Source organism: Brachyhypopomus gauderio, chromosome 7 (genome assembly GCF_052324685.1).
Source record: "Brachyhypopomus gauderio isolate BG-103 chromosome 7, BGAUD_0.2, whole genome shotgun sequence".
NCBI classification, from domain to species: Eukaryota; Metazoa; Chordata; class Actinopteri; order Gymnotiformes; family Hypopomidae; genus Brachyhypopomus; species Brachyhypopomus gauderio.
Window position 1 is genome coordinate 16,256,141 of NC_135217.1, and position 25,893 is coordinate 16,282,033.

The window sequence follows — 25,893 nt, forward strand, 5'->3', positions numbered from 1 at the left end:
TCACATTTTAAAATATTTTATTGCTGTTAAATTCCAAGGAATAAAAGAAGTTTGCATAAAATCCAAACTCCCTTTTGAAATATATTTAACCTTTTCAATACATAACATTAAGGTATCAAAGGTAACAGTAAACATACAATTGAAGGTAGACCCTGTACCTTTTGTCTGATACAGAACAATATTTTTTTTTTTAATTGCAAGTTTAACAAGGTCAAGTGGCAGGTTCTTATATACAACAGTCTCCCATGGAGTTTCCATTCATTCCATCACCAAAAAAACAGTGTCTATTTTCCATGTCACTGGTGGAATTTCAGTGTTGCGGAGATCACCCTTCCTCTCTGGTGTTAACTTGAGCAAAAGGCTTTTTCAGCGGTTACAAATTTGGTAAAAGTGGAGGTGTGGCTGGATCCAGTGGGTGTAAGAGGTGGAGGTGTGAGAGGAGTTGGTAGGACTGACTGCAGGGGTGTGGTTACCTACACTCAGCTATATGGAATCACATGTTTTCTGCTGTACAAACATACACAGGGAATGTGAGACACTTGGAGGCTTAAAACAGGACAGTGCTCTTCCCTCCCAACATGCCTCAGCCGGCCCACTGCAGCCGTCAGTACAGCTCATAGTTAACATAGATTCACACAATGGTTAGTGTTTGGTGATTCATTTCCTCATAGTATATTGTTGTGACAAGTACAGACCAGTTTTATTTCTAATGTTTAAAACCACCACACATGCAACGGCAGCCCAGATTAATGACTAACATGTTAACAACATGTTAACAACATGTGGGCTGAATGCCTGCATGTACAAAGGCAGGAGTGCAGAGTGCAAGAGCATAACCAGTGCAAACAGAACCAACACATCACACAGAGGAGAAGAACCACTGATAGGAGAACCAAATGACATGGCAATGCATATTACCATAGGAGGATGGAGCCCTTTGGCACCACCTAGTGGCAGCATTACGCAATAGGTTACTTGCACAGCAATACTGAATGGGTGGTAAAATAGTATATCAGAAGACTGGAGCGTTAATGTTACAGGTTATGAACTTCATCTTCATATCAAGCCTTCAGGATTTTTTGTTGGTATAGTGCATATCACCATAATAACAAAATGAAAGTTGAAATTAAACAGCAGCACTTTACCTTAGACATAAACATGATGCTCGAGTGCCTAAACACGCATTTCACATTAAATCAACTGGGAAATGCTCTGAAAGCTTAGTAAATTAAATATTACCATTACTACAAAACTCCCTTCTATTGAGAAACTCCACTTATACATTCATAGAGCACAGCTTGCTGCACATTAGACGGTTTACAAAAGACTCAACAATTTTCCCATTATTGTAAAACATGTAAGAAAACTTTTGCCTGGATCCCTGGGATCTCAAATATAGAAAATGTAGTTTCCAAACTGTCACAACAGTTTGATAGTTGGGGTAAAAGCTGGGTTAAATCATGCAGTAACTAACCCGGGCCCTAAATAATTTATGATTGTAGTAACAATCATTGACGACATGTGTAAAACACTTTCATGTTCTCAAACATGCTTTATCCTGTTGGGGGATTTTGCCAACACAGATACTGTTTTGGACTCTAAAATACAATATGGCAGGAACATATGCTGACCTGAGTAAAAACAAAAACATTTTTTGGGAAAAATCATCCCAAGTTCATTTTAAAATCTCTTAATTACAATTAGTTATTAACTTTGGGAGTTCTATGTTTGCATATGTGCAATTTTCTAATAGTGGAAAACTATATTCTTAGCTGTTGACATCAATTCTAACAACCTAAATATATCCAAATATATGTAAAAGTCTATATAATAATCATAGTTTCAATTACACCACCAAACTGCAATTTAAACATTTTTCATTTGACTTCAAAGTGGCCCTGCTAAGGTCTATTCTCACTTAACAAGAAATGGTTCACACTGAGAAAATCACTGATGCTACCTGCAAACCCACTGAATCCTTCAGAGCTGGACTTGGTCTGCTTCCCCAGAACCTTTGGATTCAAGAAAGAGTGGAGACCAGTAAGCAGGAGCTGCGTCCCTGTGCCAGTCCTCAGTGTTAAGTGACCTAACTGGTATTCACTGGTGTATCCCTCCGCTTTGGTGAAGACATGTCAGGCACAAATACTCCAGCTCATCACAACCTTAAAGCATTTTAAAAACCAGTCATGTGTATATACAGTAAATGACCCCAAGACTTCAGCCCAGTGCAGGACCAGGCTCAAGTGCTGAAGCTTCAGTCAGGATTGTGCTCTAATGATTCTGGGTGGGGGTTGTATTTCAGCCGGAAACCACCTGGAAGAGGAAAGCAGAGATTTGGAGTTCAGTTCAGTTATCCAAAGGAATAGTACTGACCTGAGATCAGTTCACTTTCTCCACATTAACACGACGAATACGACATAGTCTACAGGACAGAACATGGACGGCTGACCATCATGCCTGGATGAGCTTGCTGGCCATCGTCATGGAGTTTGCGTGGGTATTAATGGGTGTGGCTAAAAAGCAGGAACTCAACAATTAGGAGGTTGTCCACACACTCACCTCCTCATTCAAATACGTTCACTGTGCAAGGATGTTTTCATTTTTATCCACATTTTCCAATTTTCCTTACTGTTTGTACATCTTGCTAGAGATGTACTGAAGTGAACACATGGATGAAATGAGGAGGTGTGTAAGGCCTTCAGGTTCTCTGCCCTTCCAGCCGCTCTCGGCCCCCCTCACTTTGCTGCCCCCCTCACCTTGCTGCGTGGCATCCATGGGTGGCTGTTTGCAGTCCTGTGCGTAGTGTCCACTGCCTCCACAGTTGTAGCAAGAAATGCTGCCATTCTTCTTGTTGACTCCACCTGTGGCGTTTCCAAGGGCGATGCCCGCTCCGCTGCACACCACGGCGCCGCTGTACACCGGCTGGTAGAAGCGGTTGAGGCCCGGCAGCTGCTGCAGTCTGAAGGCGGCTGCCTGTGAGCCCAGCACGTGCTCCGACTGGCCGTGCAGGTGGACCAGAGGTCGGCTCGCAAACGCACTGGGGCCAGCGGGGTAGAACGGCAGCTGGGTGGCGCTGTTGCTCTGCGGCGTGGGGCTGATCTGGCTGACGTAGTTGCTGCTACACATTGAGGTCAGCTGAAATACCGGGGAGATGTTGAAGACTTGCCGGGGAGCCATCTGGCTGGGGAAGTAGTAGCCGGGGGTGTGGCTACCGCCACAGTTGCCCCGGCAGCCGCAGGCGTGGCAGCCCCCGGGCTGCTGGGAGAGGTTGCTGTTGGCGGCGCTGCTGTTAATGTAGCAGCTCCCGTCACTCTGAGCGGTGCTGTGCGTGAGAGCAGGGGCGGGGCTGGGGGCGGGGCCTGGGGTGTGGGTGGGCACCGCCGGAGGGGGCACCTGACTGCAGGAAGCCGTGGCCACGGAGCCCATAGCACATATAGGGCTCATGCCGGTGGAGGGGACAGGTAGACCGAGCGAGGGTGTCAGGGCGGAGGGCAGCGTCAGGCCCGCGGATTTGCTGTGAGACTCTGCAGAAGTGAGTGAGCTGTGGAGGGGGTCTGTGCTGGTGTAGGCTGCAGGCAGGCCTGGGGGGTAAGGAGGGCCACACTGAACAACACTAATGGCCCCCACTGGGGCCTGGTGAGCACCCAGCACCCCACTCTCTGTCTGCCCCCCTGTGACCTTAAACCGCGGCAGGAGAGGCTGCAGAGCAGGACTCCCAACAGGCTGGACCCCCAGAACCGACGGGTTAAAAGACTGGACAGCAGACGGGACGTCGGACTGGCATTTCTCTCCATCGCCTATAGCCGCCAACTGCGTGGGCATGATAACAGGATGTGGCATCATTAACTCTGGGCCCAGCTTGGCGTTTGGCACCTGCGGGGCACCCACAGGAGGTAAGGTGTCTGCACGAGTGGGGATTGGGTATGGTGTGGGGTGGCCAAAGTGCAGTGGGGGAAACTCCAGGGCAGAACCGCGAAGAGAGGGCCCAGAGTGCTCCACAATGCTGCGAAAGGCATCAACACACCCTCCTGTTACTGGGCAGAAAAGGACAGAGTCTGCAACAGATGTTCTGGAGTCATCTGATTGGCTGTCTGTATCTAAAAGAGGTAGGTTGAGGAAGAGCAAGGTTAGTTTGGGAAGTTGAGCAGTACAGGCCATGTTAGATTTTAGAAGCATATTTCACTCCAGTCCTGGGATCCACTGCACCCACAATCCATCTGATCACATCATTATCAAGCACTTTCTGAGCTGCAACAGGGGAAACTGCAGGGCAGCATCCCCAAGGGTTACGTTGATAAACCCTTATTTCACACTACAGATCTTCAACTGACCTTTGCCATTCTCATCATCACTCAGGCCGTCATGCTGGGGGCTGGAGGGCGAGCTGTAGCTCTCCGATGAGGTTTCTCCATATGCGTCGTGACAGGACGCATCTGAGGACACAGATGAATAGAAAATTACTGACAGAGGAAAATCAAACTGTTTGGTCTATAACTATTTTGTTTTCATTATCTTTAAATATTTCAAAAACGATGTCAATATTCTGCTCCCAACATTTGTTCCTCATGCTGGGCTGATTAAAGCATTAAATTAAATTTAAATGAAAGCATTACATTCATTTTGCAGTTGCCGCTCTAATACTGTGAATGCTCTACCTATGGACATCTGAAGAGCTTCTTTCTTCTGCAAAGTGTAAAACAAGTCTCAATACAGTCATTATTTCAGAGACAACCTTATTCAACACACTGTGATGAAGGCAGAGCGACACAGTCCTCCCGGGTCTCACACACAGGCCCTACAGTTGAGAAACTCCTGCCTTGAATGCCAGACCAAAGCGCCATTCCAAAGCGTCTGAAGTGAGACTGCCAATCACCTCGCCACCTCCTCACCTCACCTCAACACCTCACCTCCTCTGATATAGTGCGATCAGTAGTTGTGCCCCGTTATGGTGTGATCAATAGTCCTCCTAAACTCTGAACATACCCGACCATGTAGTGGAACAAAGCAATTCAAATTCAGAATGGATAGAGGAGAGATCCTAATGGAACGCCAAGACAATACAAACAAAATCTTATACTAGTAAACAGAAAGAAACAGAATAAAGTGTCAGAATGAATAGAATGTAAAGCAAAAGAGGAGCCCTGTTTGTCATTGTAAATATTTACAGCAGGATAACTGTAAATGTTTACCTTTCCCTTTGGAGGGGCCCAGTAGTGATGGAGGTGGCATCACCCCATTGGCAGTGTAAGCTCCTCCCTCTCCCTTCACACTGTTTCAAAACACAGAAAGGGCTCCATTACATTTCACACTGTGATCACAACTGTACTTTTATTCCATTGGTCTGCACCACTGCACTTTAGTTTGATTTAATTGATGTTTCCCAATAGTCTTTTCCATCCATATTTAAAAGGAATAATTTACACATGCTGTATTAACGTGTTGGTCCGACAATCCAAAAGGACCATTTCAACCATTTAACTGCACTGCTGTTCTGCTTGATTTGACTATGACTTATATAAAATAAGTAGGCAACCCTTTAGTGAAGGGCAATGTTTAGAAGGCTACATGATGCCTACATAAACACTTGATAAACATGCATAAACATTTGTATATGCTTCATTCAAACATGCTTCAGCAGTCATAAATCTTGTTAGATTTGATGTAAGATATTGTAAGAAAAAAGATCAACATGCAACAAAATATGAGGCAACCTTCATAGCTTTTTGACATTTGATAAAATTAGATAAATTTCCCTAGATAAATGGATGACCTAATTTACAGCAGATCTACTTGTCTGGGGAATGGGAGAGGAGATGGTGTCAGTGTGCAGAATAAATTAATTTTGTATGATATGGTGCCATGAAAAAGCACATGCACATCCTTAGTCCCAATAAAATCATAATTTTATTGATGTTTCCATATTTGCTTGAGTTCCATGCATATCTGAATCTTAGTGTATAAATATTTCTAATTATTTATTTTTAAGATAAAGAGAATACACCCAAAAGGTTGATGGGTAAAAAAATATCACATCTTATTTAATTTATTTAAGATTCAGTCTCTATAAAACATGTCATCCTCCAGCATGGCCTCCTTTTCAAGTAACATTTGCACTGAACAGCTCAAGAAGAAATGAAGAAACCCAAACTCTAACCCCTAACCCTAACTCTAACCATAACCCTAAAAGGTGAGGTGGTATCACACTGTCGCCTCACAGCAAGGTGGTCCGAGTTCGATTCTTGGTCTGGTTCCGCCCTGTGTGAAGTTTGCATGTTCTCCTTGTGCCTGCGTGGGTTTCCTGCCTTGGTCCAGTCCCCCCCCCCCCGACCGTGACTAGCGGGATTAACTGGTAAAGACAACAACGGATGGATAGAATTTATGATGATCTGGCTGTACTTACCTATTAGAAATGGCTGTTCTGGCTTTTGCCCTGTAGCTTGAACTCTCTCCTTGACCTGAGAGCTGTTTTACGATAAAAGGTTTAACACAACATCTCTCATTAATTTTAGACCTTTGTGAGATAGCTGCTTAAGCTTGTTTGAGAATATGCACATGTTCCAGTTCATACTGTACACCTAAAACACACCGATACAGAGTCAAACCCATCAGTACAAACCAGCAGAGACCTACACCAGCAGAACACATGTGTGCAAGTTATCATAACACAAACGGGTGTGCATCTACTGACGTTAGGGTGGTCTGATCCGATATTTGAATCGGATCGGCCGCCGATATTAGCAAAAAATGCGTATCGGTATCGGATCGGCAGACACGAGAAAATGCCGATCCAGACTCCCGATCCAGTTTTTTTAAGTCCGATCCCGGTTTTCCTGCGCACCCATTTAGATAATCCATTCCAGTTTTTGCTAGTGAGAGTAAAATCCGGTCCGCATTTTCCAGCACACCTTCAGCACACGAGCGTAGTTTCTGCCCCAATTTAGCTCCGTGGCATCTCGGACCGCCGTGTAAATTTGAAGTTATCGGTCAGTTGTGTGGGATTATTTTACCTTAAAGGATGACAAAGACGAAGAGGTAGAGCGCAACATATGCCACAGTAAAGTCAAGCGTTGTGGTAATGCTGTAAGAACTTTTAATACCACCAATCTAATCAAGCATTTAGCGAAATACCACCATAAACAACATGACGAGTTTCTAATGAAAACCGAAGACAAAAAGAAAGGTCCTACACAACTGGCAGAAACGTTTGAATTGAAGGGAGTGTATAGATGGGGATGGAGCAGCAAAATGTGGAGTAGAAGGCATTTTGCTTTTAATTAGTTTACGATATGTGCACAGATTTTTTTTTAAGCTTTGGTTTACACTTGTTCAAGAGCACTGATGGATGTTAATGTTAATAATAGACTATTTTCCACTCAGGTTGTGTGTGTTTTTTTTTTTTATATAATTTACAATATTATTTGCACTTGTGGCTTTTTAATCCTTGGTTTACTGATGCTATTTCTGTTTGTTATTTAATATTTTGTCTATTTTGAGTTTATTAATTGCTAAATAAACAGGTCAGTTTCTCCTTACCAACCATTGTGTATTATTCAAACACACCTAATTCAGCTGGCTACTTGTTATCAAGAGTAAAACGCTTTTCAACATGAGTTTGACAACAAAGTAAGTTGGCTAAATAACTTTAAACTTTAATACATGCTCGGATAGGCCGGTATCGGTCGATATCGGTATCGGATCGGAAGTGCAAATAAATATCGGTATCGGATCGGAAGTTCAAAAAGCTGGATCGGGACATCCCTAACTGACGTTAGTGCTGTGGCTACAGCTGGGTTTCGGCATGCAGACCCTTTTCCTCCACTTGTTCTGGTTGTCGTTGCCTGCTGCGGCATCTGGTCTCCGGCCTTCCACACTCCACGTGCTGTAGGAGACAGGAGGACGCAAAGCCTGGTTGTTTTATATAACCAACATGGATTGCAATAGGTGAACTTCAGCATCACCTGCAGCAACTGTATTAGAAGTTGATCTATTAAACAACCTAAGCAATTTCCCCGTTATTAAGTAATCAGAGCATAACCTCTTTGGTTCACATTATTTCCAATCCATTAAACCATATAAATTAAATAATGTACAATTATTTTATAATATTTATTTATTTATTCATGCTTCAGTCTGGGCATGCAATAATCTGGGTGCTACACTTCTTTGGGGCTCACCAACACCGTAACTCTCCCGGATGTGGGGAAAACAGTAAAGGTGGACTCAAAGAACATTACATGTTTCAGATTGTCCACAGCCCAAGATTTTTGCTCCTTGCACCATTGAAACAGACGTTTGGTATTGGCAGGAGTGACATGTGTGTTAGGAGAGAATATGTGAGCACTACATGTGTGTTAGGAGAGAATGTGAGAATGCTATATCTATGTAACTAAATGAACACTCACTTAAAACTGGGACTTCTGCTGCCAGGTTTCTTACGATGTCCCTGGGTTAACACTTTCATATCTGCAATAATAAATTCTCATTATTTAAAAAATTTCAACATACAATTTATTAACTACAGCAACCACATTCACAACAAGCCTCAGAAATGCTTGTAGATCTGTTTTATTTTCAGCATCCATACTGATGTGCAGATAATGGAGAACTCAAGACATGCAAGCACACACAAGCCATGTTAGCATCCAGATCCTAAAGATGAGAGCTTGAAGCTCTTCATGAAAGTTCAATGTGTTTTTCAGTTCATGCTCTCCAGCATTAATATATCAGGTGTTCCCAGAAGGTCTTTAACTACTCTGTATTTTGGAAAGAGATACAAATGCAATACACATACACATGACCTTGAAAAGAAAAGAAAGAATGAAAAGAACACACCTTCTTCTGGACTGGACGGCTCGGAGCACTCTTCACTGTGGGGAGGGCCAGAGGACATGTGCTTACCTGAAAACAGAAGAGTAGAAAAGCAAACATGAACAATCTTGCTTAAAATGCATAAACAGAATGGGTCCAAGAGATTCTCACAGCAAATGATGAAAATGTCTTGCAGCTACAGCTCTGTGAATCATTACTGCAGTACTGGACACTGAAATACTGATATAAGGCGAAGGGCTGCAATGTGAGGTTGTAAACAAGTCCCCTAAACACACAGCTAATTTTGTTATTGGTGTACTCATCAGTAATACTCCATGGACTCAGTTACTATTCTAGTGTATTTTGTTGACTCAAGAAATTCAAAAACAAATAATGAATTGTAACGATGCTTTTAACACAATCTGTAACCACGTAACCTTAGTTCACCACTGAAGTTGTAATATACAGCATGGAATATCGGTGTCACAATATTGGCATATTATGGCACGATATTGCCAGAGAGTGTGTGACGTCACCTGACACACACCCACACACCAAAAAAAAAAAACGCTAATAAATAAATAAAATCACCACTCTCTAACAGAACAGCATAATAGGCAGAGGATGACATATGATCTGCTGGTTTCCAGCAGGAAAATACATCCTCAATCTCACTGGGTTTCCCCTATGTGATGAGGAGTTAGTTCACCAATGGAGCAGTTGATGGCCAAGTTTAGGCCGATGTAAAACCGGGATGGCATTATTGAGAACAACAGCGTCATGCTGACAGGGTTGGTATATTTATGTAAAGATTTGTGAATGTAGAAATTCAGATGCTAGAAGGTAGCATATTTAAGGGTTTAGGTTCTGGTTACATGACCCAAAAATATTGTTAAACACAAATTAATGACAGAGAAGCAGCCCCAATAGATCACCTCTCCAACCCCTTCCCCACCCACCCCCCCAAAAAAACCCAGATGCTAATTCAGATCGTGCTAATAACTGCAGATATTGCAACTCTTTCAGCATAATCACAAGCACCCTTAAACTGGAAAACAACACATGATCATTCTCAGAAAAAGGGCTGAAATTCATCACAAGGCGATGATGTGTGTTAACTTACAGTAGAGGCTGGGAAATGGCAAGGAGCTGCAGTGGAAGAAGGCACGTACACTCCCCTTCTGACGGAAAGCGTGGGGCGCCGACAAAAACTTATCTCTGACAAGGAAATAGATATCAGCCAGTCATGGTGTTCAATTTGGGATGAATGACTTTCATCTACAAAGTGGGCTAGTAAAACATTTTTCTTGTGGAAGGATATGAGGGGTCAACCAATCTCCACAACAGATAATCAGAGCCTGTATTCATAATTTTTTAGATTATCAGAATCAGCATTTCCTTTCTGAGTAAAGATTATGTAATGTATATCTGATGAAACCACAATCAAAAAACAAAAACCCAAACAAAAACCACCCCTGCACACGTCAGTCCCACTCAGTTATTGGACTGCTTGAAATATGGATGACACACCAAGATACGCAGGCACACATGTACATGCACACATGCGTGCACAGACACACACACTTCTGTAGTTTGTCTGTAGTATTTTTTTCTAAGGCACAATTACACTCTAGCTAAACAGACAGAGTTGTGCATTCAGCACAAACCCTGCCTTTCTGTGTACAGGATCACATAACACATAACATAAAAGCAATTTCTTCTAATAGCTGAATAGGTCTGGAAAATCAGCACCCAGCCCATTTTATCCTAAGCCCAACAAGAATGTGTTTGAGCTGAACGCAAAGCAGCTTCTGTTATGAGGAACATAAATGTGAAATGTAAATGTAAAATATAAATGTGCCATATTTTGTCAGTTGTGATTTTTCACCGCAATCAAAATTTGTTCTCCGCTTTTTACCTATCTGTGCAATTAGAACACACATACACACACTAGTGATTACTAGGGGGCTGTGGATCACACGTGCCCAGAGCGGTGGCCAGCCCTAGTCTGGCGCCCAGGGAGCAGTTGGGGTTAGGTGCCTTGCTCAAGGGCACCTCAGTCATGGCCTCAGGTCTGGGAATCGAACCCATCGAACCCTCCGGTCACAAGGCCAGTTCCCTACCACCAGGCCATAACTGCCTCATGTCAGTTCCCCAATACTCAAAAACAGTAAAAAACGAGGAAAAGTCTAGACTTGCTCAAGGATGATCTTAATGCTGCCAAAGAAAATTAGAGCCTAAGCTTGCTAGTTTCTGTTTTAATTATGGATCTAAACTGCAGTATACAAGAAGCATACTTAATTGTATAGAAATATTTTTGCTATGTAGAAAGCAGCAAAAACAGACCAAGTGTTCTGTTGCACTTGCTGCAATCCTTACCACTATGGGTAGGGTTAGGGTATGTGAAGGATATGTAAAGGATACTAAATTTTACCACTATGAGAAGCATAACTGTGCATTCACAATGGTCCTGTGCTACTGGCGAACGTGATCAGGTACCTCCTCTTTAGCAGACTATAAGAGAGCTATAAATTTAGTCTTATTTATTTCAAGATTACTTACTATTTTTGCAACCTTTATAACCTCAAAGCAGTTCACATTTTTTAATGTTAAACAAGATCTTAAAATCTTAAAGAATCTGTTCATTTCTTTAGTTGTGATTAAGAGTTGCATTCTTGTAAATTTTCATTTATCATAAAGTTCATGTTTGTAGTATGAATACTGGCTCCAAATATCGGTTACCCTTGATTACCTCGATTACTAATAATGTATATTGGCCCTGAAAAGAAAAGAAACAAAAACAAACCCATTGGTGGCCCCCTATGATGCAGTACACACCGTCTTTCAGACATTTATAATGGCAGAAGTTCACATACTTCAGCATCCTCTCTTCTTCCCTCCAGTCGGGCTTCTGTCCCTGGGTGAGTAGTTTTAGGATCCCTCTCTCAAACGGGGCTGTGGACGCATCCTTCGGGAGCTGAGCAATAGTAACAAGACGTACAACGTCTTACAGAATCCAGAACTATAAAATACAAACTGCTTCAACCACCACATTCGACACATTACAAAAAGATTTTAAAAAATTGCCCAATCCTATGTTGACATTAAGGCCCCACGATTTGACTGATAACACCAAATACCTCCAGCAGGAAGTTTTCCAGTTGAATTTGTGTTTTTGTAGTGGAGCTTGTTGACAAATCAGACCATTTCACCTAAAAGTAAACACATTTTGGTTATTATATTGGCACAAGGGTTTTTGTGCTATTATTTCCAGGTACTAAACTATCATAATACTTTTTCTCACAATATTACAATTATCACTTTAAATGTATATAAAGTGTTACCGTTTTCAACTTTAACTTCATTTATATAGCACTTTAAAACAGCTTCATCTTGACCCAAAGTGCTCCACAGAGAATATGATAAAAATATAAACAAGCAAACAGTAGGACAAGCAAATAAAAACAGTTAGTACACCACAAATATGAAAGTAAAAGAAAAGGTCTCATGCTGGGTTAAAAGTCAAGGTGTAAAATGGGTTTTAAGACTTGTACAGTGACGAAGCCCATCTAATATAAATCGGGAGGTTGTTTCAATCAATCAATCAATCAATCAAAGTTTATTTGTATAGCGCTTTTAACAACTCAAGTTGTCGCAAAGCAGCTTTACAGGGTTTACAAGGTTAACAATACTATGGGTCCAGAACCCTAATGAGCAAGCCAAAGGCGACAGTGGCGAGGAAAAACTCCCTATGAAGGTGGGGAATAGGAAGAAACCTCGGGAGAACCAAGACTCAAAAGGGAACCCATCCTCCATTGGGCGGCCCGTTAACACACAAATACACAAGTCACACACAGGTTGTTCCATAATTTAGGAGCAGCTTGAGAAAGTTAACGTCTGCGTTAACGTCCCCTTTCTCCATTTGGGTCATTGCCATTATCAAGGACGTTCACACCGTATTTGACATTACAATCTACATTTGAATCTTATGTTGACTGCTGATTTATATTCACACAAATATTAGCCAGTACCTCAAAATTGTATTCCCGTTCAGTCTTGCCCAACGAGATGCCCTTCAACACAATCTTCTCAATGTGGACTGCTGAAATGTTAAAAACAGGACTGAAAATCATTACAAATAACTGAACATTAAAACATTTACTTATAGCCTTTCACAGGAAATTAAAATATAAAAATATAGTAATACTTCATCAGTGTGTTGACGATGTTTAATGAGTCATGGATAAATAGCTGTATTGTCAGCAGGAACCGTACCGTCTCTCTGGGATGTTCTGAGATGATGGGCAGGGGTGAGGTGTCTCGTCTCATTCACACAAACCGCACACTCTGGCCTCTGTGGTCTGTTCTGATATAATAAAAGAGAAAGTGTTAATGTGTGCTTTCAACACGTTTTCACTTAAATTATTACCAAAAACATAAAGGTATAACATATCCTTTTGTGTTTGAAAGTTTAATCGCTGTCATGCAGAAAAATGGCTCTTTCAGAATCAGACCATATTTATAACCCATCAGCAGAAATAAAAAAGGTTTTACTATCGAAACTAATCAAAACTCATTTTAATTTCAGTAGTTTGATTTGTGAGATTCATCAAGCATGGTTCATCTAAATATTTTATTATATTATATATTTTCCTCTGGTCTTTTTTTTCAATATTTATATTTTTCAGTATTACTATACATTTTGTAAACCTTTGTATATATAGATCTTGTTTTAAATTGTATTTTATATATTGTTTTTATACTTCGTGCCATGTTTCTCTGTCCCTTCCTTACTGCTGCTGTAACAACTTCCTAACTGCTTCGGGGTTAATAAAGGATCATCTTTTATGTTATATTATATTAATGTGTTAATACAACAATTATACATGTTGACTTGACTGAGAATGTCAAAATGATTTCGGAATTTGTACTAGGATCATAACACAAGTACATAAACAAGATTTCTAATCTCTGTTCCAAGTATGATTTCAGGAGGACTTGTGTTTTTTATATATATATATATATATATATATATATATATATATATATATAACAGGAGCACTGTAATTGGATGTTGGAAGACTGGAAAAATTTTGCCTTTTCTGATGACTTCTGGTTTGTGTTGCATAAAGTGAGCAGATGGTGGCTTATATGGTGCCAAGGGCATGAGAACTGCCTCCACGTGAGAAGTGTTGGACCAAACACCAAACACAGGGTGCTAGTGGCATGTGTGTGTGTGTCTGTGTGGTGGAAGGTGGGGGTGATTTCCTTGCATAATCTTACTAATACCACTACGAGTCTCTTCACGGCAATGAGTACTTGGCTGTCCTAGATGATCACACACACTAGGGATGCAAATTATCGATTAATTCATTAATCGTTAGTTGACTGATCTTATCGATCGACTTTCGATTAATCGATAAGCGGCGTTTTTCACCTGAATTTCAGTGTTTCAATAGGGCTTTTAAAAATATCAGCTAAATATACTGCTCAAAAAAATTAAGGGAACACTAAAATAACACATCCTAGATCTCAATTAATAAAAATCTTTGAAATCAGTTGAAAATCTCTAATTTCTACCTGTTGTCTGTTCCATTTGCACAAGAGCAGTTGAAATTGATTCACAATCAGTGTTGCTTCCTATCTGAACACGAAGTGTGGATGACTTGGAGTTACATTGTGTTGTTTTTAAGTGTTCCCTTTATTTTTTTGAGTAGTGTAGTTAAAACACTTTGTTCAAAAAGTATATATTATATTATGATAATTATATTGTATTATATTATATATTGCTCAAGTAATTATGCATGAGGAAATTTTTATGATATAACAAAATACATTCTTTCATTTTAAAAAAGGAATAAATTAAGGACTGGCTCAGTTCAATTTGAAACATTAGACATTAAAAAAAATGTTTTAAAAAAAGAAGAAATTAAATAGAGAGCCAAACAGAATATTATTGAGCCCATGTTTGGACAATGTTTCTAGCTTTGTAGTGAACACATGCTGTAACGCGACCGGAGAGTGCCCAAGTTTCCACAACATCATTGAGCTTGTCAGTTAAACTGTCAGCGGTGTGTCTATCCGACATGTTCGTCGTAATCAGCACTGCAGATTTTAGCTGCCAGTTCTCGTCAGTGTAGTGGCACGTCACAGTAATGTAACTTTCTGTTGTTAGAGCCGTCCAACAATCTGTTGTAAGGGCTACAGTAGTAGCAGTAGATAGCTTTGTTTTTAGCTCACTCGTATTTTTTTGTAGCGAGCTTCGAAAACGCTCGCCTTCCCAGTGTAGCTGTGATTTTAGGTTGACCAGGTGCAGTGGTGATATGCAGGACAGCTGCATGCATGGTGTTCAAATGATAATTGAGTGAGCTAGTGGAACTGTTGTACTTCAATACCGCATTACACACAGAACATTTGACTTCTTTGCCTAAATTAACAATGTTGAAATTGTAGCGACTACTACTCCTCGCAGCGAGTTCCCTAACAGACAGGCACTTGGCCCTTTAAGTGACACTGGGAGAGCGGCGCCTGCGCGCGTCAGGGGAGGGGAAGAGAACAGTGCTATTGTTTGAGTTGCGTGGAAAATAAAGTTTCCCTCCTTGGGATTTTCTGGATTACGCAGTTTCTGCCTCGTTTCCCGAACACGCTTCAAAATGGTCCCACACCGCACGTCTTTTCGCCCGCTTCATTTTGTTTTCCACTCTGGTCTTTCGCGACACGTGTTCGCCTCTCGTTCTTATGCTCTGTTCAAGTTAATACAGGAGCGCTCTCTAATGATTAATCGTGATTAATACATTTTGATCGAGTAACGTCTTAATCGACAATTAATCGAAAGTCGATTAATCATTTGCATCCCTAACACACACCTGTACATGTCGACACTCTGAGATATGTGCTTATTCACGCCTGACAAGACCTTCCATGTTGTGCAGAGGTAGGCTGGAGGAAACTGCCCTTTTGGGGCGAGTGCAGCTAACTTCTTCATCCAGTAGGCATGGACCCTGTCAGGACTGGCAGCCATTCAGCTCTTCGTACCTCAGACCCTTTCATAGACGTCTGATAGTGTAATGATTACTAGATCCTGTTCAGGGAGGTTGCTATGACTGCTTAGTTCAGCACCCACAAGGCCTTGTTGTGTGATGCCTCTTTCTACCATATGCTCTCTCAATACTGTTCAGTCTCCAGCTTGGGGGTGTGTTCTCATGCCATTACCCTTGTAAATGTGCATTTATGAATTATTGGCAGAAAAAAAAGCAAATGAAGTCATATTTCCATCCTCCATGTTTATATGAAGATACCTTAAATGATATACGTTACTGTTATTATGGGAATCACTGAGACAGCCATTAAGTAACAGCTATCTAACAGCTTGATCAGTCATTGTTCATCTTCCATCACTCTTACATTTTTGCTTTAGCATTGTCAAAATTCACAAAAAGCTGGTGGATGGAAAACCCACCACTGTCACATTTAACAGTAAAACCATCATTCTGGTCCAAGTTTGCATGTGCTCCAGTTCTCTTGTTTTCTTCAAGCATTTTCCTGTACTTTGGAGCATTTATCCACAGCTAGCACATCCCACTCATTACCAGTCTAGGGTTAGCATGCCTCACCCATTACCAGTCTAGGGTTAGCATGCCTCACACAGTCTCCCTGTCCCTGCTGCTAAGAAGCAGCCCTCTTGTGTGTTGCAGCCACCACAATGTTTCAGCATAGTGTAAAAAGTTAAAAACGTGCAGTGACCAAAAACTACATGTCCCACAATTGATGTTACCCGTGAAGTGACAGCGTCTCAGCACTGCAGTGTTTCCACATCGATGCAATTTCCCCAATAAGTGTAATTGAGAAATACAAATAATGATCCCAAAATGTCCAGGAAGAGAAAAATCAATGCAGATGGGAGGATGTTTCAAGAAAGATGGGAAAGCAAATACGTTTGTGCTTCAAGGAGAAAAACGGGTACGTCTTGTGTAGTAAAGCAGTGTCGGTTGTCCGAGTACAATCAACGTCTGCATTTTTAGACCAAACATGGAGCCAAGTGCCTAAATTAGGCATCAAGAAAAACAACTAACAGTCAAAGAATTAAAAGGCAAACTGTGATCGCAATAGAATGTGTTTGCGAAAAGCCACAACCACAAACAATGGGGCAGTAAAAACTAGCTTTTTTTTTTAAGAAATCGCCCATGTTTCAAAGTCTTTTTCAGAGGGTGCATTTTTGAAACACAATTGCTATTTTAACAGTTATTTGATATTTCAAGTTTTGAAGAAAGTACATGTGATTTTTTTTATTCACTTGGATAGTTTAATCTTTGGCCCGCAGTGAAAATGAGTTTAACCCCCCTGAGGTAGGTGATGTGCAGTGCTTACTTGTAGCCAGACATAGTGGTTGCTGTTCTGCTAAAAGAAATCAAAGTTTATTTCATCAAACATTCTTCTGTTAAATAGTTAATAATCACAGAAAATAATTAAATTCTGTAACATTCAATACTATAAATGTTATGAATCTGTATTGTTTGTAAGAGAATCAAATTACACACATCAAAAAGTGACCTAGCTAACACGACAATGCCAAGCACAGATTCTCTCACACCCGTAACGTGTGGGCATATTTTATGTACACTGCGAATGACAGGCATGACAAAACCAGTATGCAAATGGTGTTTGGCTAAAATGCACTGTGACTTCTACAAACTACTAAAAGGTCAACAGACTAGCGAAGATAAAACCTTCACCTGTGAGATTTAAGTGATTAGTTAAATGTACTTTTGAGAAGTTGACCATTTTCCAAGCTAAATACTTGTCATTTGAACTCATGATGTTCTCATCTAAAATGTAGACTACTTAAAATCACTAAACTTGATGTGGAATAATTTTATGTGGTAAAACATTTTAACCTCTCTCTGTCTTCTTCACTCAGAACTCAAGATATTTCAGTCAGGCTACCATTACATATGCTAGACAGATCCACAAAATATAGCAAAAACTCCAAAGAAACCCAAAGAATTAACAGAGCTCCAGCTGTGCACATCTGTCTGGACCAAGTGCCTATATATGGCTGACATAACTGGATACAGAAATACGATATAGCAGTTACAACAGAAAGTATGATAGGTCTGGTAGAAATTACTTTATGTATATGAAATTACCAAAATGACATGAAAAACTAAAAGTTGCAACTCAAGATTTCCGAAGAATTTTGTGTCTGAAAAAGAAAACTTGCGAAAGAAGAACCTCTAGCTCTGTCTGAAATAGCCTACTACATACTGCATACTGATTTGGGGCCCAAACAGTATGCCAGTAGTATGTAGTAGGCTATTTTGAACAGAGCCTCTAGCATTATAACAGATCAACTGGAACTTCTACAACAGTGATGCAGCCGAAGGCAAAAACTTCTACTGAAAAGTTTAGTAGCGAGTTCAAAATCAAATCCGTTTCAGTTCAACTTGTACAACCAGATGACAGATTAATTCTGATGAGGACCCGTGTGCCTGGTGGAGAAAGCACACGCTCCAAACCTGTCTGCCCAAAACTGTTCAGCACCTCTGGGTTAATCTGCAGTCCAAGGAGAATGAAAATACCAGAAAACCTAGACCACATGTGTCAAAGTCAAGGCCCCCTGGATGATATTCAATTACTATTAGAACCAGCCCGCAGGCCACAGCCGCCCGCTGGTGTTTTGCATGCACAAACACTACATTCCCCACAATGCAATGGTAGCCCGCGAAGTCACTGCAGCGCGCACAGGCAGCGAGGGTCCGCACGGTGAAAATGACGTAATCGCAGTGGATCCGCCCGTGCGCGAGGGACTCGCGCGCTGTCGATTCGCGAGGTCGTGCACCTCTCGAATTTTGTAACTTTGCACGCGCCGCGCCTCAGCGCAATGAACAAAGTCATGTTTGCTGGGCTCATACACCTTTATAAGGTGGAATTAAAACACTTGTACGTCACTTTCAAGGTCCATTTCAATATTTCCCAGCACGATAAACTTAATTATGTTAAATATTTATACATATATTCGAAATGACTCGAAATAATTGGCTTTATTCACATTACTTAATCGTTTATTTTCAAAACGCCCAATCTTAACTTCTTCACGTTGTCTCATGTTTCGTCCTGGAATTACAAGAGGCTCGTATTTGTTAACGTAATACAAGATAACTGTTCAGTCAGACAGATATTTGTTGTGAAACAAAGTAGTTACAATTTCAAGCATTTTCAAGTACTTTAGCCTAAATCCCAGCACTTTTCAAACCTTTATTACTTTATTCATTTAATGTACAGGACATGTTTTCTTTGAAGGAAGTTTGTTTTTATCCGTTTGCTTGTTGAAAAATGTTTTCACTTGAAATTACTGACAGATCCATACAAAAATATTGCTTTATTCATTTAAGCATTAAATAATATACACTGTTAGGTCTTGGTTCAATAGGCTATGTGCAATCATTTCAATATGTTTTAATAAACATTGAACCAGTCCGGCCCTCGGCTTGTAGCAAATTTGATTTTTTTTGGCCCTCTGTGTATTTGACTTTGACATCCCTGACCTAGACATACTGGTTTTCCTAGTTAAGGACCTTCCTAATGTATAGTTTCAGAAAAAGAAAGATGTCATATTTGAAGTATTTAGTTTGCAATATACCACTTTTACTTACTTTAAAAAGTTTTCTTTTAGGGCGTACTCACACTAGGCACGGTTTGCTCGTTCCGTGCTGGGGGCCGGTTATCCCCCCTCCCCACTCCCCCTCTGGCCTACACTCACACTGGCTTCAGCAACCCGGCCCGAGCACGCTTACGTCATCACAACGCCGCTTTATTTGGGAAAAAAGCGCGCTCGCACAACACTATGGAGCTCATGATTTTTTAATTGTATTTTTGGAGTCATTTTGGGAGTGCAGAAACACGGTGCAAGCACAGATTTATCGATAATTTAACACAACGATTGTCTGCTAATCGCTTTGCCGCTATGACTGTTTAACGTGAGCATCGCATCACTGACGTCATGTTTGAGTTCCAGCGAAATGAACCAATCAGACGAGGCACCAAGCGGGCCCGGGCACGGATAGCGCTCACACTAGAAGCGAACCGTGCCCGAGTCCACATGAATCGTGCCCTGGCCCACCTCTTCAAGCGGGCCCGAGCACGGTTAACTTCACGTTCTTCACATTTCTCCTTCATGGTTCCCATGAGAATCCTCAGTTATTTGTAGTTGTACTACTGTGTTGTATGGCCTGGTTCTGTATCAGTTCACTCTGTCCATTACACACCAGAAATCCTAAATTCTTGGGTTCTAGCATTTCTGGTGCAGAAGAGGTGGTTGCTATATTTGACATTTCCACTGGTGTTCCATCATTTGAAGCTATGATAGGAGGCTTAATTGCACTGAGTTATTAGTTGCTCGTTTGTGAATGTTGAGAGAGGCATTCTAATCCCAGTCTCTTACACTTCATGTAGACGTTTTCTTCATTTAGCTTGGTGTTGGAGTACTAAATCCATTCTAACAGATTCATGGCTTGTAGATGTACCGGTAATTGCTAAAAGAAAATATATATATATCTTGGCTGAAAAGAAAACACTAAAAATATTCTATGGACTACCTAAAAGTAGGGAATGTTACATCATAGTCATACAGTAGGACCTAAAATGCATTTCAGCATTGAAACTTAAATATCTCTCCAAATCTAGACATCAGCTGACAAAATATGAACAGTTCCTTTGAGGTCTTTCTCCATGCGGCCCTGCATTATTTTAAAACATTTCCATAATCCAAACATACTTGATGCAATTTGTTTAACAAGAACATGAGTTTTAAATCAGCTTGTTAGAGCAGGTGAAGGAATTGGGCCTACCGTGATTGGGCCTAGCGGTAATTAAAATGGCGGCACTCCAATTGTAAACAGTAACATATACTGGAAGACATCATGTGTAGTGCCCACACCAAAGACTGCACATCCCATTGATCTAAATCAGGGGTACTCAACTAAATTTTTCCGTGGTCCAATTTTGGCAGATAGCTGTGACCTGAGGTCCGGGGCGGCGGGGTTGGCGAACGTAAGTTGTTGAGCGGGGGTGGCAAACGTAACACTCGTGACGGAGTGTTTTTTCAATAGCCCTGAAATAAATGCTCCAGTTTAAAATAAATTCTCCTGTCATAAATTATAAATATGTTTTTTTTGTTCGTATCCAGTTAATCAGGAACAGGCATGAAAATGGGTCAGGGGTTAAAAAGGTGAGAAGACCGGGGGGCGGGGCATGTGACGTCATTGGGATACGGCGACGGGGCGTTGACATGTGGGGGGGGCGTTGACATGTGACGTCATGGGGATACGGCGACAGGGGGGTGGCTGGTGGTGTACGGGGGTACAGCGACAGGTGATGCCAAATATTACGGAGCCCGTAAGGTGACATCATGTAAAAAATATAATAACGCATGGCCACGACTTACTAACGCGTGAGAACGAGATAATTAACGCGTGCGAACAAGATAATTAAGTATTACTTTATATAAAGCCAGGTTTACCTTCCTTGGGCACAGGGCCGGCGCCAGAACATATACAGTGAGGGGGCGTCAGAAAATTTCGGTGGGGGGGGGTTGCGTGCGTGTAACGATTGTCGAGCGGCCGAGGGGGCACCATGTAGCGATTGTTGTAAAATAAATGGGTCTTATTTTTTACATTGAGGGGGCGGGACACCTCGCCTGAGGGGGCGACGCCCCCATTCGCCCCCCCCGTGGTGCCGGCCCTGCTTGGGCAGTCAGTTCGCGAACATCCCTGGGATCTGCTTGCTTTGCTGTGAAAAAATAAACGTTGTTGCCGCGTGTGAAAGGCGACATTAGTATCTCGTTTCCACGCGTTAATAAGTCGTGGCCACGCGTTATTATTTTTTTACATGATGTCACCTTACGGGCTCCGTAAAATATAGTGAAATCCATAAAAAAACATTTTTTTGACTGTCTTAGATTCAATGTATGGAGCCAGATCGTAAACGCGAGAAGCCGCTTTCGCCATTCCAGATGGCTCAGTCAAAACCATTACATCTTAATAAACCAATAAATACATCAGCAGCAAAAATGAGTGTAAAAATACCAGGGTTCACGTGTTTTAATTTTCTAACATGGGCTAAAGCACAGGGTAGACTCAAACGACAAGAGTTTACAACTTCATCTTCAACCTTTTCAGGCCTGGCGCGAATGTTATCACACGTCCCTAGATTCACCAGTTACAAATACAGACACATTAGAAAAAAAATCTTGTTTCTTATTTTATGTCACCGTTAACTACACGGGGTTGACGCGAACTTAATGGCTTATCTATCTACCTATTTATCACAAGAGCTTGTGTAGCTCTGACCGTGTTCAACGCTGTAGCGAACGGCAGTAACTTTGTTTTACCGCAAAATATGAAAACGATTGAAACCATTAATAACCCAATTAAATCCACTGGTAAATGTAGTGGTAAATGTATGATGTGGTAAATGTAGTGGTAAATGTACGCTCTTCTGCCGTGTCCCCGGTGTAGCACTAGGTCCTGCTTCTCGTCCCGCTTAGCAGTAAATGAATAACATGAATGAAGAACGTTCGTATGATTGAAACGCTATTTGGCCTCTATGAAGGTTCTGGGCGGAAACTGCTGACCACGGTGTCATTGAAATTGCCGATTTCGGAAGTGCTCTGTTTGCTTATTAAGTCAATATGATAATTAAAATATATACATATAATCTCCCGACCCCCCCCCCCCCCCCCCCCCAACAAAAAACTAATCGGATCTACACGATTCACGTAGGTCACCCTTTTCAACTTCAAAACGGCGAATTTCGCCGAAAGGTGACAGATTTTCATGCCTGCAGGAATGAGATTGGGTCCGGATCCGGACCGCGGTCCGCCTGGGGAGTACGTCTGATCTAAATGGATATAGACCCGTGGCACTGACCCCTCATCTGATGAAGGCTATGGAGCGACTTGTTTTGGACCATCTTCGCCCCCTTTTAAACCAGTGATGAATCCGCTACAGTTTGCCCATCAGCCAGGCATTGGGGTGGATGACACAATCATCTATATTCTTCAAAGATCCCCCTCTCATCTTGACAGGGCAGGAAGCACTGTGAGGATCATGTTTTTTTACCTTTCTAGTGCATTCAACACCATCAGGCCCACTATTCTGAGGAATAAGATGGACATTGCAGGGGTGGATCTTCAACTAATCACATGGACAATAGACTACCCAACAAACATACCACAATTTGTGCGGCTTAAGGACTGCATTTCTGACACAATCCTCTGTAGCACCGGACCTCTATACTGCTGACTTCTCCTACAACACAGCAACATGTCACTTCCAGAAATTATATATATATATATATATATATATATATATATATATATATATATATATATATATATATATATCTCACAGACACACACAAATTAAAAGAAATTAAAAGGTCTGTCTTTCTGTTTGACAGTAGCAGGACAATTAAGCGCACACAGACTTACATATGTTATCAAGGCAGAACAAAAAATCTGCATAAATAAAGCAGGAGGAAAAGAACTTTCAGACTTAATAAAGTTATATTACTGAGTAGCCTAATATTAGTACAGAGTAAAGAAGAAGTGCTGTCTGTATGCATATTTTACATACTTAGACATATAACAGTGTAGGTAATATGAAGTAGTTTAAGTATTTTAATATTCTGATTAAGAGCAGAGTTTGAGTGGAAAAGTGTAATGTATTTTTAAAAAAGCACCATTACAGTTTAGGCTGAGATGTATCCTATTACAGTGTATTTTGACAAGAGTGTGAAGTGGTTCAGCAAATTTCAATTTCGTATTTCGGACAGTATGACATCAGTGTCATCTCTGCTGCACTAACACAACACAGTAAAAGTCTAACGCTGAATGTGCTTCTAATTATATAAGTAATTGTTAATCTAAGAATGTTCTGGTTTATTATTGTACTTTCCCAGAATTCCCCTTTTTGTTTACAACATCGTCTATTGAATAATTTAGCCATATATCCATTTCAGGTTTCCTAAAATACTAGATGGCATGACAGCCAGTGATGTCTAAATAATGAGCTTGCTTAAATCTTTAAATAGCTAGCTGATGTGTTTATTTAGCTTGAATGTTGGCTTATTAATGACACAATATTTACCAGTTACTTTGGTGGCTAACTAGCTTAATGTTGTCGCCGAGCTGTTATCATAGTTTGTCAAGGACTAACACACTTACAGATAAAGTACCTCATGAAAACGGATGTTAACTACCTAACTTGGGGAGGCCAACTACCTAACTTGGGGAGGCCAACTACCTAACTTGGGGAGGCCAACTACCTAACTTGGGGAGGCCAACTACCTAACTTGGGGAGGCCAACTACCTAAAGAAGGTTAACTACCTAAACTACCTTGGGGAGGTTAACTACCTAACTTGGGTAGTTAGCCTTCTGTAGAGTCATCAAAGCTTTGTTAGCTTTAGCCAGCCCGACAGGTATCAAGCTAATGCTACCAACAGACGGGGAAACGCCACAGTTGAACAAGGAATAAACATTTGAGTTATAAACTAGTCCCGACGTTACAGAATCAGTTCGCTAATCAGCTAGTTATGGCGCTGGCTATTTAAACATGGAATAAGAAAGCAGCTGGATAGTAACAATAATTCTGAATGTAAACTGACTATTTTACAAATGACCAGAGGCGCTGGGTGGCTACGAAGGCAGCTAGCCGTTTAGCCAAGTAGCCAGCACGGCTAATTTCATACAAACCCACTGTGGATCTTCTAGAAGCTTCTGAAGCTCTCTCACCTGGGGAGGGACGTGGTGTCGGGGGTGGGGGGCACCGCTCGGTCCTTCGCCGAGCGCCACCGAGAGTTTCTCGAGTTGAATTCGTAGTTTGTCCCTCTGATGGAAGAGAAAGGCAGGGTGAAGTGTGGCCATGGTGAAGAGGACCGCGAACTGCTCCAAAAACCCGGAGCGCGACTCCACGAGCGGGTCGAAACCGCGGTCGTGCATCCCGTCTCCGCCCGAACCTCCAGACGGTGAAGGAGACGGACCGGAGGCTGAGTCTGGTCGGGAAGAAGCCAGAAGGGCGGGATCCACACGGCTCAGTATCCGAAATAAAACCCCAGCACATTCCCTGTTATCAGATCCCAGAAGAGACAGACACACTAGCAACTTGGACCTCGTCACTGGGTCCACCACGTCCGTCAAAAGACCCAGTTCACCGGGGGAGTTCGCTCTTATTTCAAAGTCTCTCAGGACGTGGACGTCTTTTCGGGCCAGGTCTTCCAGACAGGAGCCCACGAAGCGCAGCTCTAAGGGCTGGCACATATGAAGCAATCCGTACATGAACTCAATGCGGTTGGCGGGGTTGAGATGTAACCCGAACCACTTGTAAACAGTCTCTTTAGTCAGCGAGGTGAGTCCAGACTCCTCCGTGTTTCTCTGAAGTCCGAACTGAGGTTCCGAACTGAGCTCCGGGCGTCCCTCCTCGGCCGTGCCGTCTCCCTCCGCCTGTTTTATGGGTAACTGCATTTCTAACATTATCAGATTTACGGTAATGTCAGTAAATTAAAGTCGCATTGCTAGATGTTGAATCATCTACTGGCAAATTATACACGTGAAAACGTAAAACGGAGATTCTCGAATTATTAAAATGACACGGGACTGTAAACTCTACATCTCGCCCGTTAGCCACCCTGCTCCACTCTGCTTTGCTGTCTTAAAAAGTGCTGTCAATCATTAACAAACTCCTCCCCCAAGCCCCTCCCCATCTACAAGTCCCGCCCCTGTCCCAGAGTCATGCTGGGTCCTAAGAATCGAAACTTAGCTCACAGCCCTTTTTATAAGGAAACCACTGTTCAATCTAGGAACGAGTAAACAAATAATGTAAACAAACATGTACAATAATCGAGCACGTAATGTAAGTATTGTTGGCTAAATATATATACATTTAGACATCAATTTCGTAGTTAATTCAAACAGTTAATAAATTTGGCCAAAAATGTGCCAAAACTGGGAATGTGTGTGTGTGTGTGTGTGTGTGTGTGTGTTTGCTCAGGTTACTCAACAAAGTCCGTGTTTGAAGAGGGAAATTTGC

At 41.6% G+C, this 25,893-nt stretch overlaps 2 protein-coding genes across 3 annotated transcripts in view; one reads left to right on the forward strand and one right to left on the reverse strand.

Annotated features, from left to right (window-relative positions):
- On the reverse strand, positions 1-25,510 carry LOC143519054 (zinc finger CCHC domain-containing protein 2-like). The gene is made up of 14 exons (XM_077012094.1): positions 24,600-25,510; positions 13,084-13,174; positions 12,840-12,910; positions 11,949-12,020; positions 11,685-11,785; positions 9,932-10,026; positions 8,833-8,898; positions 8,403-8,463; positions 7,807-7,879; positions 6,401-6,462; positions 5,190-5,269; positions 4,332-4,433; positions 2,757-4,097; positions 1-2,313 (listed from the first exon to the last, which is right to left on the reverse strand). The coding sequence occupies exons 1-14, from the start codon at positions 25,335-25,337 to the stop codon at positions 2,255-2,257; spliced, it is 3,012 nt and encodes a 1,003-aa protein (XP_076868209.1). The 5' UTR covers positions 25,338-25,510; the 3' UTR covers positions 1-2,254.
- pigm (phosphatidylinositol glycan anchor biosynthesis, class M) overlaps positions 25,082-25,893 on the forward strand; it is a 7,110-nt gene continuing 6,298 nt past the window's right edge. Inside the window, exon 1 of one of the 2 annotated variants that reach the window (XM_077012100.1) lies at positions 25,082-25,212. The gene's annotated coding sequence lies outside the window, so the exon portion shown is untranslated. Of the gene's footprint in view, positions 25,319-25,893 lie in introns of both variants that reach the window. The other variant, XM_077012099.1, reaches the window with a different exon arrangement.

Coding starts and splice junctions, on each gene's coding strand:
- LOC143519054 (XM_077012094.1), bottom strand. CDS start 25,337: ATGTTAGAAATGCAGTTACCCATAAAACAGGCGGAGGGAGACGGCACG. Junction 11,786..11,948: donor TGGAAAACTTCCTGCTGGAG/GTATTTGGTGTT, acceptor ACTATTGCTCAG/CTCCCGAAGGATGCGTCCAC. Junction 5,270..6,400: donor AGAACAGCCATTTCTAATAG/GTAAGTACAGCC, acceptor GTTTTGAAACAG/TGTGAAGGGAGAGGGAGGAG.